Genomic DNA, 17,307 nt, shown 5'->3' with positions numbered 1-17,307 from the left:
ATTACTTTTCCTTCGATTGGTAACAATAGGCTGCCATCCTCTGGTGAAATTTGTTAATTGTCTTCTCGTAGGGACCTGACAGATTTTCAGAAGAGAGAAGCCCATTGAAGTTTGGAAAACTTAGACATAATAAATATTAATTTTTTTATTAGAGGAATGTAGTTAGTTGTACAAGAAATAAGTACTAAGAGAAGACTCTTAGAAGGATTTATATCAAATCTGTTTCTCCCTCTTTCCTTTTCCATAACGTTTGTGGAGAATGTAAAGGTGGAGTTGATTTCTTGACAGTTTTTCTCTCTGTCTGCTGATACTGAACTGCCTTGTTCTGTGGAAAGACTGTTGAACATCGGTGTATTATCGTTAGTTAGCTATTATTCTGTTAATTTCATTGCTTTCCATATTCAGAAATAATTGCTGAAACTGTGTAAGGCGCATTTTATATTGTAATGTCTATATGTCACTGTGACATCCACTTGGGTTTATGTTAAAGTACTCCAAAGATACAAGCTGTGTAAATTATTAGTTACTATTACCCACAAATGCTAGCTGAAGAATGATATCTGAAAATAGTGGAGGGTTGTTGAACATATTTTTTTCCCATAGTTGACAGACATCCTATGAATTTATGTGACGTGATATAGCAAATTACTATCTTTTCTCTAAAAAGAATAGTTAGAATGAACCATCCGATACTTACCTGCCTGTTGTGGTTTAACCCCAGCCGGCAACTAAGCCCCACACAGCTGCTTGCTCATTCCCCCCTGGTGGGATGGGGGAGAGAATCGGAAGGGTAAAAGTGAGAAAACTCATGGGTTGAAATAAAGTTTAATAGCAAAGCATTTCCGTCGGCAGGCAGGTGTTCAGCTGTCTCCAGGAAAGCAGGGCTCCATCACATGTAACGGTTACTTGGGAAGACAAACACCATCACTCCGGATGTCCCCCTGCTTCCTTCTTCTTCCCCCAGCCATATATGCTGAGCATGATGTCGTATGGTATGGAATACTCCGTTGCCCAGTTTGGGTCAGCTGTCCTGGCTGTGTTCCCTCCCAGCTTCTTGTGCACCTGGCAGAGCATGGGAAGCTGAAGAGTCCTTGACTAGTGTAAACACTACTTGGCAACAACTAAAACATCAGTGTTATCAACATTGTTCTCATACTAAATCCAAAACATAGCACTACACCAGCTAATAGGAAGAAAATTAACTCTGTCCCAGCTGAAACCAGGACACTGCCTTCATGCAAAATTGCCAATGTATTTTAAGTCACAGATAAAAGTTTTTTAAACTTCGAAGCTAGCTGAATTTGCCTTGAGGATGATGAAAAGCTAAGCAGTTGATAAAATCCTTTAGAGATTATATATTAAGTGTGAGAGTGGAGGTAGTATCTTCAAAATAGCATTGCAGTTTCTTCTGTGAATGTTATATGTATCCATGGATGCTGACTCTAGATAGAGTTTCTCAGTCTGAATGCATGGCAAAGAGGAAAGAGGGAGAAGGCAAGACAGATTTTAAGGCTTTAGAAGGATAAGATCAAGACTATATAGTCGTCTACCTCTTAGGACTCTGCTACACTTTTACAAAGCTTTCCCATTATATTGACTTCAAGAGTGGACCTAAAATTTGGTGAAACTCTTACGAGAGTACCTGTAAAGAATTCTTAGGTTTAGAAAGTGTTAACCATGCTTTCTAGGGACTAGGACTACTCTGCTAAAGCCATGCCTCAAGGAAAGTTTCAGATGAGGTCCAAGACTGAGTATACTTTCTGGAGTCTGTATTAGGATCATTAACTAACCTCAGCCAAAACTCCTTGCCTTAGGAGACCAAAAAGCCCAGTGGCTATTTTTCTTACATCTGCCTGGTGGTTAGTCATAGGAACACAGGCAGTTTGAACAAAAGCAAGCAAGAGGGGTTTTATTTTTTCATGTGGCAAACTACTCACTTGTGGGCCTTTGTTATGTTTGGAAATTTTATGCAAAATGCAGTTATTAAGATTTACTGAGAATATAGGTAATTGCTTCCAAGAGCTCCTTGCTGCTGAGTAGGTTTGTTAGCCATGGGTTGGTTGAATAGGCCTGCTTTGGGATAGAGGTGTAGCCTAACAAAAGGAAGCAGAAGTTGTTCTACACCTGTTCAGACCTTGGTCCATCTTCTTAAATGTCTTAGTCTTGGCCCATGCAGTGTTCCTGTTGTCTATTGCATAAGCTTCAATTAGACAAGGAGTTTGCTTTCTCTGTTATGTTTCCTTTTAACCCTTACCACTAAATTAGTGTAGAATAATGTATTACGTTACACTCTGTGTTTATTCTTTTAGTTAAGCTGCAGAATTTGAATCAGCTTTTCTATTTATGTTGTCATTGCTGAGTTGGTGTAACTTGTATAGCATGAGTGTTTAAACTAGTGATTTGAACTCATACATTTGAACTAGTGATTCATATAAATGTAATGATTTTTCTGTTATCGATTCTATTCTTTTTAATAGCATTGGACTTGCTCTTTGTTGTGCTTTCAACTGAAGATTTGATTGAAGTCCACCTTTACCCCACTTACTCGAGGTGAAAACTGTTAACTTAGTGTTCTATAAAGTAGATAAAAGTTTTGGAAATTTTCCTTCCATTTTTCATTCTTAACCCTCTTTAGGATTGAACTTCTTTTTGCTGTTATGTTGCTACTTGACCACTCTTTTCCTCTGGAAGTCCCTCATATCTTCTTTGGCTCTTGATTACCCTCCGGTCATCCTGCTTCATCCTTTATTTGCCATTCCTCTATCTTTTCGATAGTAAACTTTATAAGCAGTGAACCTTTTGTGAAACATTAAGGACTTCAGCTTTTTAGCTGTTACTTGATAAGAATGGGCATTTATTTCAAATCTTCACTTTCTTCTTGGACAGTTAGTTGTTATTGACAGTGCTTTGTCTTTCTGGTATGGGTTATGAGCTGTTCATGGTAGTATAAGGCAGGGTAGCCTATCATTAAGAGACGTCTGTATTTCCCAGAGGGTATGAATGTGCACTTGGGCTGTTACCATGAAGTAGTAGGTGCTTCTGCTTCAGTATGAGTTTAAAGATTTTGTATTATGATGATTTACTCTAGGGTAAATGACTAGTCTGTGTGGTGTGTTACTCTTTATGTTACTATGCTGTTTCATTCTCAGTTACTTATTTCTGCCTTTGCTCTTTTCAACATTCTTCTGTGCTCCACATAAATCTTGTAGAGGTGGCTTAAAGAGTTGGCTGTTTCCCTCTGTAGCCTTGTCAGATTTGTTACTGTTGGCTTTATTTAAAGTGCAACATATAGAGAGGCTCAGACTGTGTCTTCACTGGGAATGCAGACTTGCAGTAAAAGCTGGTATGCATTCCCTGTATGAACTGTACATCAACAGTTCTATCTTTCTTATGAGTGTAGTAACTAATTCCCTAGTGGAAAAATCTACTGAAGTATTGCCTTTTTTTCTATATATACATCAGGCTTGTCTTCTAACACTGGTCTGTGTTTGGAGATGATAGCTCTTCACACATGATGACATAGTTATGGCTAAAGAAGTCCATGATATAAACTAGACCAACTGATGAAGAATATACTCATTAACTACTATTTTCAGTACTGATCACTGCTTTCCCCATGTTATTTGCTAGGAAATGTACTCCTTAGAAACATTTTCAGAAGCCAGGAATAGAAAGATGCTTGGTGATCTGCAGATTTGTTTTGGGGTTTGGGTTTTGTTTAGTGTTTGTTTTGTTTTTATTCTGCCTTGAAGTGTTTTACAGAATTTCTGTTTGCAAAAACTGTTCTTCAGTAAAAGCCTCTCCTGGCGTGCTCTCCCTCCTCTCCCCATGTGGTTTTGGGTCTCAATAGCATAGTGGTACTAACAAAATATTAAATACGAAGAGACGAAGCAGATGAAAAAAATCAGATGTTAGACTTGATTCTTACTGCTTGGTGTACTTAGAGAGGTGGTAGAGAAAGGCTGAGACATTGGGAATTGCTTGATTTCTCTGTACTATTTTCTTCTGTGTCATTTCCCGCAGCTGCTTCAAATAAAGCATTGAAATTTTAACTTTGTGAAGAACAGCAGTGATAAATGATCCACAAGGTATGTGGATTTGGAAAAAGGAAGAACAGAGAAAATATCTAGAGAAGAGTCAGAAAGGTGTTTGGTTATAATCTCTGAATGTTTGGACATGACCTATTATGTAATCAAGTATACGAATGCAAGTATTCTGTAAGTTTATTTAATTTATTTTGAATCCCAATAGCAAATATACACTAAATAGATATATAAAATATCAATTTTATACAGTACTGTCAGTATTGAGAATTCTATTTGCTGACCTACGTAAGAAGTCAGGGCAGCTGAGTTCCAGCTATCTGCTTGCATTCAGCAATTTTAAGGTACTTACATTAATGAGGGATTCTTAACCCGTGTGATGTCAAAATATAAGAGAAGAAAAAATTAAATGAAAAACATGATTACAATTGTTATAGATAAAAGAAAATGTTGTGCTGGCCTAAAGGGAGTTTAATAATCATTCCTATTAAGCTTGAAGCATATGATAAATCTTGAATCCTACTTTTTAATGTTGAGAGTGCATCGAATTATATTGATAGCAAAACATAGAAGGACATTTCACTCTTAAAGTTGCAAGAAAAAATATCAAAAACTTATAAAGGTTTTTTGCGTGTTAGTTCTTGATATGAAACCTGCCTTTATCTCACTTAATAGATTATAAAAATATGTTTAGAGATAAAAGACCTCACAATACCATACCTTCTTATTGCATCTTTGCTGATTATCAAAAATGGCACAAGAAGTTGTCCTTGAAGTCCGATAATTTTTTTTTGCAACTTTTCTTTCAACACTTTTTGGCAGAGGAAAAGGTCCTTACTGTGGAAAAAGTCACTTCCACTTGATTTTTAGAATTTATTTGAAAGAAAGAATATGTCAAAACTATGTGATTTAGGTAAAGAATTTAACACCTATAATAGGAAACATCAAATACAGTTTCCAGTTTCACTTCCAAGAGTCCTTCCGTAAGATATAAAGGCTTCTGTTTAAATTACTCAAGTGTAGGTTGAACGTTGTCAAATAATACAATGGATCCTACTAACATATTGTTTCTAATTAATTATCTCTGAAATAGTAAATACTTTGTAAACTGGTTAGATTGCGTAAAATTGCCATTTTTCTGCAAATTTCAAGTATTGTAGAACTGATTTGGACAAGTTGCTTTTTGAAATGACCAACTTTGGTATCACTTGAGGAAATTTCCAAGTTGCACACTGTTTCTGGCTAAAATGCAACGGAAAGTTGAAGGCTGAACCTCCCAGTACTTTACAGGATTATTGAAGAGGCTTATGCCACTGTATAACGCTTTCTTCTTTCTTCTTCCTGTTGGACAGAAATCATTCACTCCCAGTTTTGCAATATGGTTAGAATGAAGGAAGACTACCTGCAGCAATAAGAAACAGTAAAATATAACAGTTAGTATGTAAATGGAAAAAATATCTAAACATTCATTGGCATATAGATAACTGAGGTTGGCTATAAGATCAGTTGGATGCAGACTTTAATAGTAACAGGAATTAAAAATTTGTGTTAAATCTTTAAAAACTGTCTCCCTCCTGCCACAGTCTCTCCCACAAAAAAAAGTTATATGATGTTTTATCAGTGTGTTGCCAGGATAACTTGACCCTTTTCTTATGGAACATTCTCCTAAAATGCAGTTTTATGTTCTCTTATAGTAAGAATTATAATGATGCAGTATTGTATTCTCCCATAATGCAAATTTTCAGTGATTTAATAAATTTTAAAAAGTAGTCTCTAGAAAAGTTGATATTAGAAGAGATTTGTTGGTACGGTTATAGGAACAGATAAGTCTAATGCTGATATAGCTTAAATTAGTAAAAAAAAAAAGAGCTTGTGATAGTAAAGTTTAGAATTTGTTAAGTAAAATAATGTTAAGTAAAAAAATTGATAAAAGAATTCTTTTGTTTATATATCTAATTTTACATTACATTGTAAGTTGATGTTTGGGCGTTCTCTCTCTCTCTCTCTCTCTCTCTCTCTCTCACACACACACACACACACACACAAGATTTTCCTTTAATTGGAAGTGAAATGAGAAGTGGAAAGAAATGAAATTCAGAGGTGAAAGCTTTTACCAAATAGCTTATCATGTGCTCTGTCATCTATGCATTTCTTCATGTTTCCCCAAGCTTTGTTCTGCTCTGAATCCTAAAGTATACGTCATCTTATAAGACATATTTGATTATAATTGCTATTCCAGAATTCAGGAAATAAACATGTTTTAAAGCATTTTGTTGCAGAATTTATCTAGTTCTAAATACAGATTTAAAAATCTTATCTCATAATTTCAGCCTCATAAATAATTTTTTTTGGATTTAAGGCTTTTCAGCATGGAAATGGAAAAATTTCCATTCTGGCTTGCTAATATGGAAACTATAAAAAATCTGTAACAAACTTTCTGAAAACGTTTTCTGGGTGTAGCATGTTGTTTTCCTTTTTTTTTGAGGAAATGTTCCTGCTGTTTGATCTTGTAATATTTCTTTAAGTACATACACGATTTCAGGTTTTCCTAGTATGAGAGTCATGTCAAAATATAGTGACAGTTAATTATGCTTTTTAATTATGTCCTAATCAGTATGGCAGTATGAAAGTCAAACAACTCATAACTACCAGAGCTTTCTATTAAGTTTAATATATGACCTGCAGATATTTCAGTTCGGGTAATCCAGGAGGAACTTTCTTGAGCTTATTTTTTTCAAGATGGATTTCACGTATACTTGGCATGTTGGCAAAACTTCCATTTTCCACATCTTTGATTTTATTATTCCCAAGGCCTAGCCTAGAAATAGTACAAGGAACATTTAATTAAAGATTAATTGAGAGTCACAACAGCATTGAAGAGCATACTTTTTTTTAAAGATTGAAACACACAAGAGTGGACATAGGGGAAAAAAAGAACTGGGGAAAGATGATGAAATCTTACCTCTGATAGGAAAAAAATTACCATTGACCTAACAAATATTTTTTTTTAATTTAATCTCCACTTAAAGGACAGCAGCTAGCTTGATGTGAGCAATTCTCCAGTTTTGCATGCAGTTTTTCTACTTTTAGTGGCAAGAGTTAAAATGATAAGCATCAACCAATCTGCTTGTAAAATAAATCATACCCATTTATCAAGTAGTATAGCTACGAAGTATACTTGCAGTAATAAAAAGTGTTGTTCTAATAAATAGTGCGAAGAAGTGCAAGTCTTGTAAAGAAACAGTTATATATATAGCTTAGTCAAAAACTTCATATTTTAAAAATAAGCAGGACTACCTTCTTTCCTACATCCACATTTTCCTTAATTTAGGCCTTAGTTAGATTTTTTGCTATAAAACTTCAGCCTGCATTGCTAGGAAGATGGAGGCACAGGTCAGTTTGGAATTGCTCTTTCCATGCATCCTCTAATCCCCTTTTTCTCCTTTCTTTCTTGATTTCTTCAGAAACTGAAGCTGGTATCTAAACGCAGTTCAGTACTTCCTCTTTGATAGTAGTTTCTATTACCAAATCCAATTCCTCAGAAACAAACATTTTTTTCTTTTTTCTTAAACCCCATCACATTTGGAAACAGTTAGCAAGTTGTTTCCTTTACCAGCTACTGGATTTCTCTCAGGCTAGTTTTCAGGAAGTGAATTTATCTTCTCTTATAATTTACCAGTTGACTTAAAATTTCCCTTTTCCTGCCATCCTTTTATATTTTTCTTTGGGGTTTGTATGGAGTGTCTCCTTCCAGTACACTTAGGCCTTCTCTGGAATTAAAAAGCTATTATGACTCTTGAATCCTATAAATTGAGTTGCGAGAAAGGCATTCTGTTCCTAAAAAAACCCTCATTTGGTGGTGGTGTATACCTCATTTTGGGGCGTAATTTGTGAGATGAGTGATCAAGGAGTTAAAATGCCTGGGACTGATAGGGAACAGGCTAGAGAAAAATACTGAATGCTGTTGATAAATAATGTGGCCACAAAGGTTCATATATTCCGAGTATGAGAAATACATGCAATGCTTACTTGAGGCATATTACTACTAGCACATTAAGAGATATTATATAAAAGCCACGCTATATTACACAACACCCAGGTGCCATAAGGTAAGAATTTATGATGATTACATTTTGTAATTAGATGCTGTTCTTAACATACGCTTCTATTGTGAACTGTAGGCAAGACATGTAATAACAAGGCTAGTGTTTGGTTTGGTTTGTTTTAAGTTTGGTCTTATTTACACCAGTTCTTTCTAAAACACTTAAAATTTTTAATTCTCTTTTTTCCCATTAACAAGAGAAGTATCAAATAAGAGATCCTGCCAGGTCTGACCTTTTATCAAATAAAAGCATTCTTCATGTGAATTTTACCTTTGAAGATCTTTATACCGGTTAAAATCTTCAAGTTCGATTGCTGTGATCTTATTGTCATCTAAATGAAGTTCTAGTAGACTGGAGGGCAGGTCTGATGAAAAACAAATGCACAGTATAAGAAAAATAAGCCAACTTATTTTTGTTGGAATATTATTATGTTCCAAACAGCTTCTTTCCTTTGTGTTTAGGATTGGGTGAAGAATCTTGGGGGGGGGATACTCTGCATCAAAGAAGTGGGTATTAGATACAAATATGTTACTTTAAAAAAAAAAAAAAATCATCAACATCATTTGGTTTAAAGTAGTAACTTTAAAAAAAAAATCAAGATGTGAAAGTGCATATGCTAATGTTAAGATTTCAGAGTTCCAAAATTTGGTATAATTTTGCTAGCTTTCTTTATAACAGCTTTCATGTTCTTTTGGTTAACCTGTCAAAGATGTAAATTGTATGTTATGTGCAATTATCTAACAGTTGGGAGTCAAAATGCTACTCCTGTGGAACCTGTGACAGTTTTTTGTAGATACGTTCCACATGATTTAACAATTGCTATTATAGCTCCTAAGATGTGATCTGGGAGGAAAGCTTTCAGAATTCTCTAAGCAGAATGAGATATTCGGTATGCTCTTTCCCATGCCGGTATGCAGAATGTTTTCTCATGTGGTACCAAATAGTCCCAATTCAGAACTGTCAGTGAATGGACCTGGAGATGGAGAATCTTTTTTACAACATCCTTTTAGTGAGGGCAAACAAAGATACTTACAAGTTTGAACCTCTATTTGCTGATCTTGCATTCAGTTTTACTAGCATCTGTCTAGGTGGCACCCTGACACCAAGCAAGACAAACCACAGATTTCTGTTACTAATATGGCTGCCATTGCCATTGCTATTTGTTGTAGCATTACAATACTGAAGAAAAGTGGTATGCTTTACAGTCTGTCTTTATGCCAGTTGACATGCTTTGGTGTCTGTCTGTTTGGGCTTTTTTCCAGTTTACGTTCCAGTTTACAATTCTGCCGGGTGCTGCTTGTGTCTGAGTTACAGTATTAAGAGGGAAGATTACCCATCTGTCCATTTTAGATTTTAAGTGCATTTTGTAAGTTACATTTTTTTAGTCTTTCTTGTGTCATTATAACATTTGCAGATGGAAAGATCTACAAACTTAGTTTGCATTTGTGTAGAACGTGTTCACCATGAAATCCTGTTTGGTTATGATTTGTTTATGTATTTGACACCACATGTTGGACCTCATGCTGTGTTTCCTTATAGGAGATTTCTCTATAAGACAAAATCTGAATCATTTTATGTATGTTTTTTTGTGCTAAGTGGCAGGAGATGGTATTATGATGCTACTAGAAGACTGTCTTTTTTTTATGTTGGGGAGTGTTGCCATAGGCAGCCAGATAGTTTCTGATCTTCTGAACAATTGGGGTGAACTGGTTTTGTTTGTTGTTGGAGTTTTTTTAATGTTCTCTTCTACATGCTTTTGCATACATATCTGTCTACAAGAAGAGATGAAATTTAATAAGAAACAAGTTCTTTATCTGAATGATCCAGAAGTAAATATCTTAGGGGCCAACATTTAGTTTCCCTGTAAGTTATTGAATGATATAACATACGGTATTATGCTTTGTTTCCTCCCTTTTTCTCTTAGCTAGTAGTTTTGAGCAGTTGAAAATCATGAGGATTTGGTTAAATACTACGTTGACCTACAGAAAATGCAGGTAGAGTGTTGTACTGAGTCCCTTTGTGCTACCTTTTTGTGTGTGGAGGTCAGTGATTTGTAACGTTAGTGTTTTAATTAATTACTACCTCCAAATCACAAGTTAATTGTTTTATATGAAGGAGTGAGTTAATTTTGTAGTATGTTATGTTGAATTTGATTAAAAAGTTAATATTCAATTTCACTTGGCAAAACCCCATCAAAAGGTGTATAAAATGCTGTATTGGGTTTTGCATTCAGGTAGTTATATTGCAGAGCATATTTGAGCTACGGAGTCGCTTGAAACATTCAAAATTAAAGTTAGAAATTTTGGGGTTTCATTTTAAATGCATAAAGGAAGTGGGAATTCTATGTCCCTTATGAACAGGATCAAATATCAGGGGGTTTATCCTTTCTTTGTAAGGATTTTTGAGAGGCTGATATGAAAGATGTGAAGTGACATCTTATTATCATTTTCTTCACATTGTTTCTCCTGAGAAGAATCTCTGGATGACTCTGATAGGAGTGGACTGCCTGACCGGGAGAAGGCAGGAGAGGGGGCTGGAGAGCGAGCGTGTGTGCACGCGCATGCATGCTTTTGAGATGTAGAATTGGATACGAAGTACAAAAAAATTAGGTAGTAGGTGGTTTGGTAGTAATGAACAGTACAAAACGGAGTTTATGAACATTTTAATAATCATATAGATGTTAAAGCATTTTATTTAGGAGTATACTGGTATAGGTAAAATAGAAAAGGTAAAACAAAGCATACCTTTAGGAATTGAAGTTAATTTAGCTTCTGCGATTCTTATATGATAGATATTTACTCCTTCAAAAGCCCCTGGCTCTATTCCATCATTGTTAAGAGGATTTGCACTCATTTCTGTCCAATGGGAAAAAAGAAGTATTTATGGCATAGGAATTTTGTTAGATTAAGTAATAAACAGCTGATTTCATTTTCTTTATGACTTCTAATGTTCTAAGCATTAATTAATGTTTAGCTTTGATTACCTATTCTGAGAGGTGGAAGTCACAGCTTTCAGTGAATAGAGGCTGACTAACTTGGCTTGCAGGGTTACCAGAAACTTGACCTATGTAGCAACTTCACATAGAAATTAAATTCTGAAAGATAGTTTCCACAGCATGGCTATGTCTTTAAGAGGAAATTGCACATTGGGAAAATGTTTGAATGAATATATGTTACATTTTTGATAAAGGCATTTTCTTTTCTACTTAATTGGACTTACCTAAAACATGTAGAGACTTCATTCCTTTAAATATGTCCTTGTGGATTTTCTTAACCTTATTAGCATGAATTCTGAGCTCTGCTAAAGTTTTTGGTAGATTTGTTGGAATCTCAGTTAGCTGATTATGGGACAAATACAGTCGTCGTAGCTTCTTTGTTGATTGAAAAGCTTTTGGATGGATCTTGGATATTTTATTGTTGTTCAAAGCCAGTGCCTATGAAATATGGGAAGAGCAATACAAAGAAAACTTCTCTATACGGGAATGTTATGACTATGAATTTTAAGTAATGAATTTGATATATAATTTAACAATTAATTTACTTTTCCATCATACCAAACTTTGGCACTTTGTATATACTTTGGGCATTTTACTTGATTGTGAAAAGCAAAAAAGAACCTGGAAGCTGGAGCATCAACTAGAAGGTAGAGAAAAACTAGTCAGAGCTGACAAGGTATCAATGATAATGAGAAGAATTGGCAAAACAATATGTTTGTCTTCATATATTTTATGCGATTGTATGGGGGTTATATTCTTTTTTTATTGTTGCTGTTGTTGTTCCTTAATGCAGACAAATTCTCAAAACTCAGAATTTCATCTTTTATTTCAGCATAATGCTGCGAAGCAGAAGTCAGGTTTTTAATCTGAAGTTCTTAAAAGTTAATGTCTGTATAGAACTGATATACACAAATGAATTTATATCTTATTTGCCGTAATTTTTCAACTCCTGTGAATTTAAGTCTCTCTCTTGACTGTACAGTACACTAGTCCTTTTCTGGGACAGTTTGTCTTGGTTACTATGTGTTATCAGAGAACTTGGAATGAGTTACTACAAAATAAGAGTTATTTGAAATTATTTTGCATGTCAAATCACATCTCTGCATTTCCATATCTAGACTATTTGGTTTTGTTCCTTTTTTACTTCTTTGAGCTGTTGGTAAGTCATCTGCTCTCTGGAATTCGAAAAAAAGAAAAGTAAAGCAAAACAGAATTAATCTTTGTTTCCCAGAAAAAATGGGGATAGCTTAAGGAATTAAACAGGAAATGCTCCTTCCTAATCCAAGTTGCCATCTGTGCCTTTGCTAAGTAGATGAGGACTCAGACAAGTTGTACAAAGTAAACTTTGCTTTCAGTAAAAATTTTTTTAGGCCTTGCCACAAATTAACTGATGAGAAAAATCGAAACAGTTCAGAGTTTTCAGTTATCACATAATTAAGTGGTTACTCTAATATGTAATGTGGTGACTGCTGATGTATTCCAGTGACTTTCTCAGTCGCTGGAGGTTAGCTTCTATAAGATCTTTTGTGCTGAATATAAACGGCAGTTAGTGTGTTTACCCCTAACTTGCTGTTAAGACCATTCTGCACCCAGATACGAGACACTTAAGAGGAATTGGAAACCCTTTGTTGCAAACAGTTGATTTATATGGTTCCTAATTTTTCTATCCTAACTTAACCCATAATAATTAACAAGCTCATTCATAAACACTTAGATCTGGTAAATTTTCAGGTTTTGCTCAGAAACCAAATATGACTGAAAAGGATTTGCTTTACATTGTTTTAATGTCTGTTTCGTGTGTTTTTAATGTGGAATAGAATGTCATTAATTTGCTGTAACTTGCTGAACAGATTTGTCATTTTTACAATGAAAATTTTAAAATTGTCAATATTCGTTGGTACTGGATCTAGAGTGACATATTATAGAAATAAGTATTCCAAACCAGATTTAATCTACCTTTCCAGGCCATTCTCTTATTTTCTCTCATTATTAAAAGAGATTATTGTGTACTGTAAATATCTAGATTTATCAGTTGCCAGTGATACTTATTTTAAAGTCTGCCTGTATGTGCATACTTGAGCGTGTTAAAAAATAGTAGTAAAGCACCTGCCTTTTTCAGTAATCCAGTGTTGGTCTGTTTTCTGTTCAGGTCAATTGGATTTGTAACATTAGTGTCAGTGGTGTATGTGTTAGTTGTATGCTGTGTGCTTTTGAAAATACCTTCAGAAAATATCGTTCTAATTCTCCCATGAGATTAAGTTCTTTCTGCTATTTTACAGCTAAGCAGATAAAAAAGGTGCACTTGTCTTGCAGCCTGTAAAATGTAGGGAGTGTTTCTGTGTATGCTAAGGACTGAATAAATCTTGAGGATCTTTTTGGGAAGGTACAAATGGTACATTTTCTGGGTGTTGTAGAAAGTAGCATAGTTCTTGCAGCCCAAAGAAATTTGCTTCTTACTATGTGGGAGCAATCAAATACACAGGTGTTAGACTGTATTTTTATGGATACTATTGGAGAAGAAAAATACCATTAGTATTTTAAAAGTATCAAAATATTTCAGATTGCTAAATAAGATTTCAAACTTGGAAAATAGCAAGCTTACATAAAGTGATGTGAGTCCTTGGAGATCATTTTCCTTGACCTCCTTAATTTTGTTGTTTTGAAGGTCAATCATACGAGTATCTGGTGGAATGTTGCGAGGTATTGATGTCAAACCTATTTAAGTATGTGACATAAACAGAAACATTACGTGCCTGTATGTAAGTCCAAAGAAATTAACTGCTAAACCGCAAAACACAGTAAGTTTGTTGATGATTATGATGGGAAAGAAAATAGGAACAGCCATAAAGCAAAGGGGAGAAGGGAATTAATTATTTAAGAATGTATGACAAAAATGTGTGGATAGTTTCAGGGGGAGCCGCTTCTACCCCTGACCATGAAAAGCTTGAATGGGGTGCTCATTGCAGATTGTTTGCATCTGTGAAATAAGCAGCCTCAGAGCACAGGTTGTTCTACAGGTAAACTGCTGAAGTCCCTGCAGAAGGCAGCCCGCAGAGGGTCTGGGGCTGTGGTTCTGCGTTGGGGAACAGGGCTGCTGCAGCGGCTTTAAGGGATTTCTGCTCAGGGCTTGAATGCTCCTTTCTACATCTGCGCTGCCCTATCCGTTGTACTGGCACGGTTGCTTATATAGCTATCCAGTTAACATCAGGGCTGAGAAATATATTCTTGGTAAAAGTGGACAAAAGATGGTCTTCCAGCTGCCTGTACTTAATTACCAGTTGTATAAATTCCCTGATCCAGTTAACTGTTCGGTTCATGCCATCTGAGACCCTGAATCAGCAGAAGAGACTAGCAAGGGAAAGTAACTTTCTTTTCAGTGGAAATGCTGATGCATCAAATGCTAAATGCTGGTCCAGTTTATTAACAATTATTCCATAATTAATAGGTTACAGTTATTTAAAGAGTAAGTCTATTAATAAGGGTTTTTTTCTGTGTGTGAACTTAAGTAAAGGGGTTTGCAATCTGTAAACCAGATGCAATAACCACAGCTTATTGCTATCTGCAAAAGTTTATTTTGATTCCTTAATAATGACACATTTTTTAAAAAACAGCAATTTATGTATAAGTGTTTCTAAGACATGAGGAGTCTAGGATTAAGTTTAGGATGGTGGCAGAGCTGTGATGAGAACGAATGTCATTGTCACTGTGCTAGTGGCAGGAGCATAGAGAGTCCTTTGATTACCTTGAATCATGGGAAGACCTCAATAAACACTAATTCAAATTAGCATGATTAATAATGACTTCATATTTAGGGCCTAGCGTGTATCTGCAACAGTGACACTAGCAGATTTGCCTTTGGTTAAAATGTTACCAGTGATGCGCACTTTAGTGGAAGTTAAGCTGAGCAAATAGTTTGTATCTCATTTATGTGCTTGCTTTAAACTTCCTTGTGGTTTATTTATGGCCTCTTTTTCCTTTTGTTATGTTTTCTTGTCATTTGACTTGTTGCTTTGTAGTTGTGAATGAAGTACTTCTCTCTCAAAAAAGACTATGGTTAAAGGAGACTAATAGCTTGCCTAACACCAACAGAAGATACAGAAAACTTTTGTGCTCCTCTGTTTCGATAAAACTTCATGGAAGTAAACGAAACAGGAGAAAGTGTAATCTAAAATGTAAATATAAGAATTTTTGCATTCTCTGATTGTTCTCTTAGTGGATAAATTAACTATTTATTCAGTTAAAGAGTTTTACAGTTATTTGTTACATAGTCTAAATGCCTTTCCATTCTGTGCTGTTATCAATAGAAGTCATTGGTAATGGAAGGTGGCTATAGCAGTTTATTAATTTTCTAAACTGATGCACGTTAACTGGGAAAACATTTATGTTGTAAAAAGTGCTGGACACAAATTAGTTGCTGGACATGAATTAGATATGGTTTGCAAGCCTAAGTGAAAAAATGTAAGCCCCTTTTGAAAATTACTAGTATAGGAATATGTGAATGTGTGCAATTTATGGAGCTGTAGAATTCATCTTTTAAAAGGCAAATCCTCCAAAGGAGAGTTCGGTGGAGAACAGACATACAAATTCCTTCTTACCTAGGTCAGAGCAATGGACAACTCTTACATAGCACTGGCATCCAAAGGGGCATACTGGGAACAGATCGAAAGGAATTAGTGGTATAATTGGTTCAGTGGTTGGAAATAGAGAATTGTCGTCGTCGTCATCATCATCATCTTCTTCCATGTCTTGGAGCATCATATTCTTTAGTGTAAAATATGAAGGACCAATGAGAGGTTTGGCAGAGCACAAAGCCAAGAAGAGAAGGAGCGTGTATTCTTTCATTATCTTCTTAATCAGGATAGTGAATCTTGAAGAGGAAAATAAAGAAACAAAAAAACCCAAACACAAGAATCGGTGAATGTGAAACAGCAAATAAAGGTATTGAACTATTTACTTCACTCCACTAACTGCTACAGTCTGTGGTCCTGAAAAATGGTCTGTTATGAATATTAAGGTTTAATTAGTATATGAAGGATGAAGAATTTAAAAAATCTTATTTAAAATATACAGTATTTATATTATTATAAAATTATGTGTTATAATAAGTACTGTTAAAATATTAATTCATCAGACATTAATGCCATATCAAAGTTTTTTAGCTGAGTTTAAAAAATAGTATCATCATTTGCTTCAGGCTTTGAAGTGTAATTTTTGTAGCAAATTTTACCATAACTTGGAATTGGATGTATTTTATTCCTTCTTAATGAAAAAATATTTTTAATGGGATACATGGGCTTATGTGCATTGCTTGTATCTAGAAAACTGGGAAATACTTGATTAGCAAAACATAAAATGCACTCATCAGGATACTCCCTAAACACTTGTTATTCTACTCCCTAAATGCTTCTAATTAAACACTTCTTATTCTAATCTGGAAAAATAGTTAGAGTTTTCAGTCCTGACAACAGCTTTTCCCAAATTCCAGTCATAGGTATATTATTGCTATTGACAGAAGTTCACCTCTGTATTTTAATGCAAGCACATTTGTGTATGACTTTTATTTGATGAGGGCTCTTTTCTTTTGACAAGGGCTTGCAGGTTATGGATCTGTGTCATTTGAAATCCATAACTTAAATTACATCCAGAAAATAGCTGGAAACCAATACTTCTGTGTGCATATTTTTTCAATAAACATTTTTTTTCAACCTAGCTTTGTTGTCCTAGGGCCAGCTGAAAGGAGCTCAAAATGCGCCGTGCTTGAATTTAATGCCATAAACCCCATCAGCTTTCTAGGTTACCTGTAACTTGAAAGTATCTTTCTTGTGTAATCGAAGGTCCTTCAGTCTGAAAGACAGAAAGATGTTGGATCAGTTAGGGTACCTTCAAAGCAGAAAACCCTATATCAGATAGCTACAATTATTGTTTTCTGATGTTATTGAGAAGAATACACAAGTTACGAAGGAGATTTGTCTTTAGAAAAATATGGCAGATTCTGTCTCATTACAGCTGTTCATTCAATTTCATTCAGCTTCTGAGTTCTAGTTTTACCAGTTTTCTTTTAGCCACACCTGACTGGGAAATCCAGTCCTACAGTGTATTGTGTTACATGAGTAATGATGATCCATAGGTCAAAACCCTTAGATATAGAATCATAGAATCATTAAGG

General features: G+C 35.0%; 1 protein-coding gene across 1 annotated transcript; it reads right to left on the bottom strand.

Annotated features, from left to right (window-relative positions):
• Positions 1 to 4,968: 4,968 nt before the first annotated feature.
• ASPN (asporin) lies at positions 4,969 to 15,990 on the bottom strand. Its single transcript, XM_009584973.1, has 7 exons — positions 15,737 to 15,990; positions 13,744 to 13,856; positions 11,366 to 11,579; positions 10,891 to 11,001; positions 8,417 to 8,510; positions 6,723 to 6,861; positions 4,969 to 5,445 (listed from the first exon to the last, which is right to left on the bottom strand). Exons 1-7 carry the CDS (start codon positions 15,981 to 15,983, stop codon positions 5,248 to 5,250), a joined length of 1,116 nt encoding a protein of 371 aa, XP_009583268.1. The 5' UTR covers positions 15,984 to 15,990; the 3' UTR covers positions 4,969 to 5,247.
• Between the last annotated feature and the right edge of the window lie 1,317 nt (positions 15,991 to 17,307).

The sequence above is a fragment of the Fulmarus glacialis genome, unplaced genomic scaffold (genome assembly GCF_000690835.1).
Source record: "Fulmarus glacialis isolate BGI_N327 unplaced genomic scaffold, ASM69083v1 scaffold10599, whole genome shotgun sequence".
In the NCBI taxonomy this organism is placed as follows: domain Eukaryota; kingdom Metazoa; phylum Chordata; class Aves; order Procellariiformes; family Procellariidae; genus Fulmarus; species Fulmarus glacialis.
Note: the sequence above shows the minus strand (reverse complement) of the source record. Positions and strands in the feature narration are given on the sequence as shown.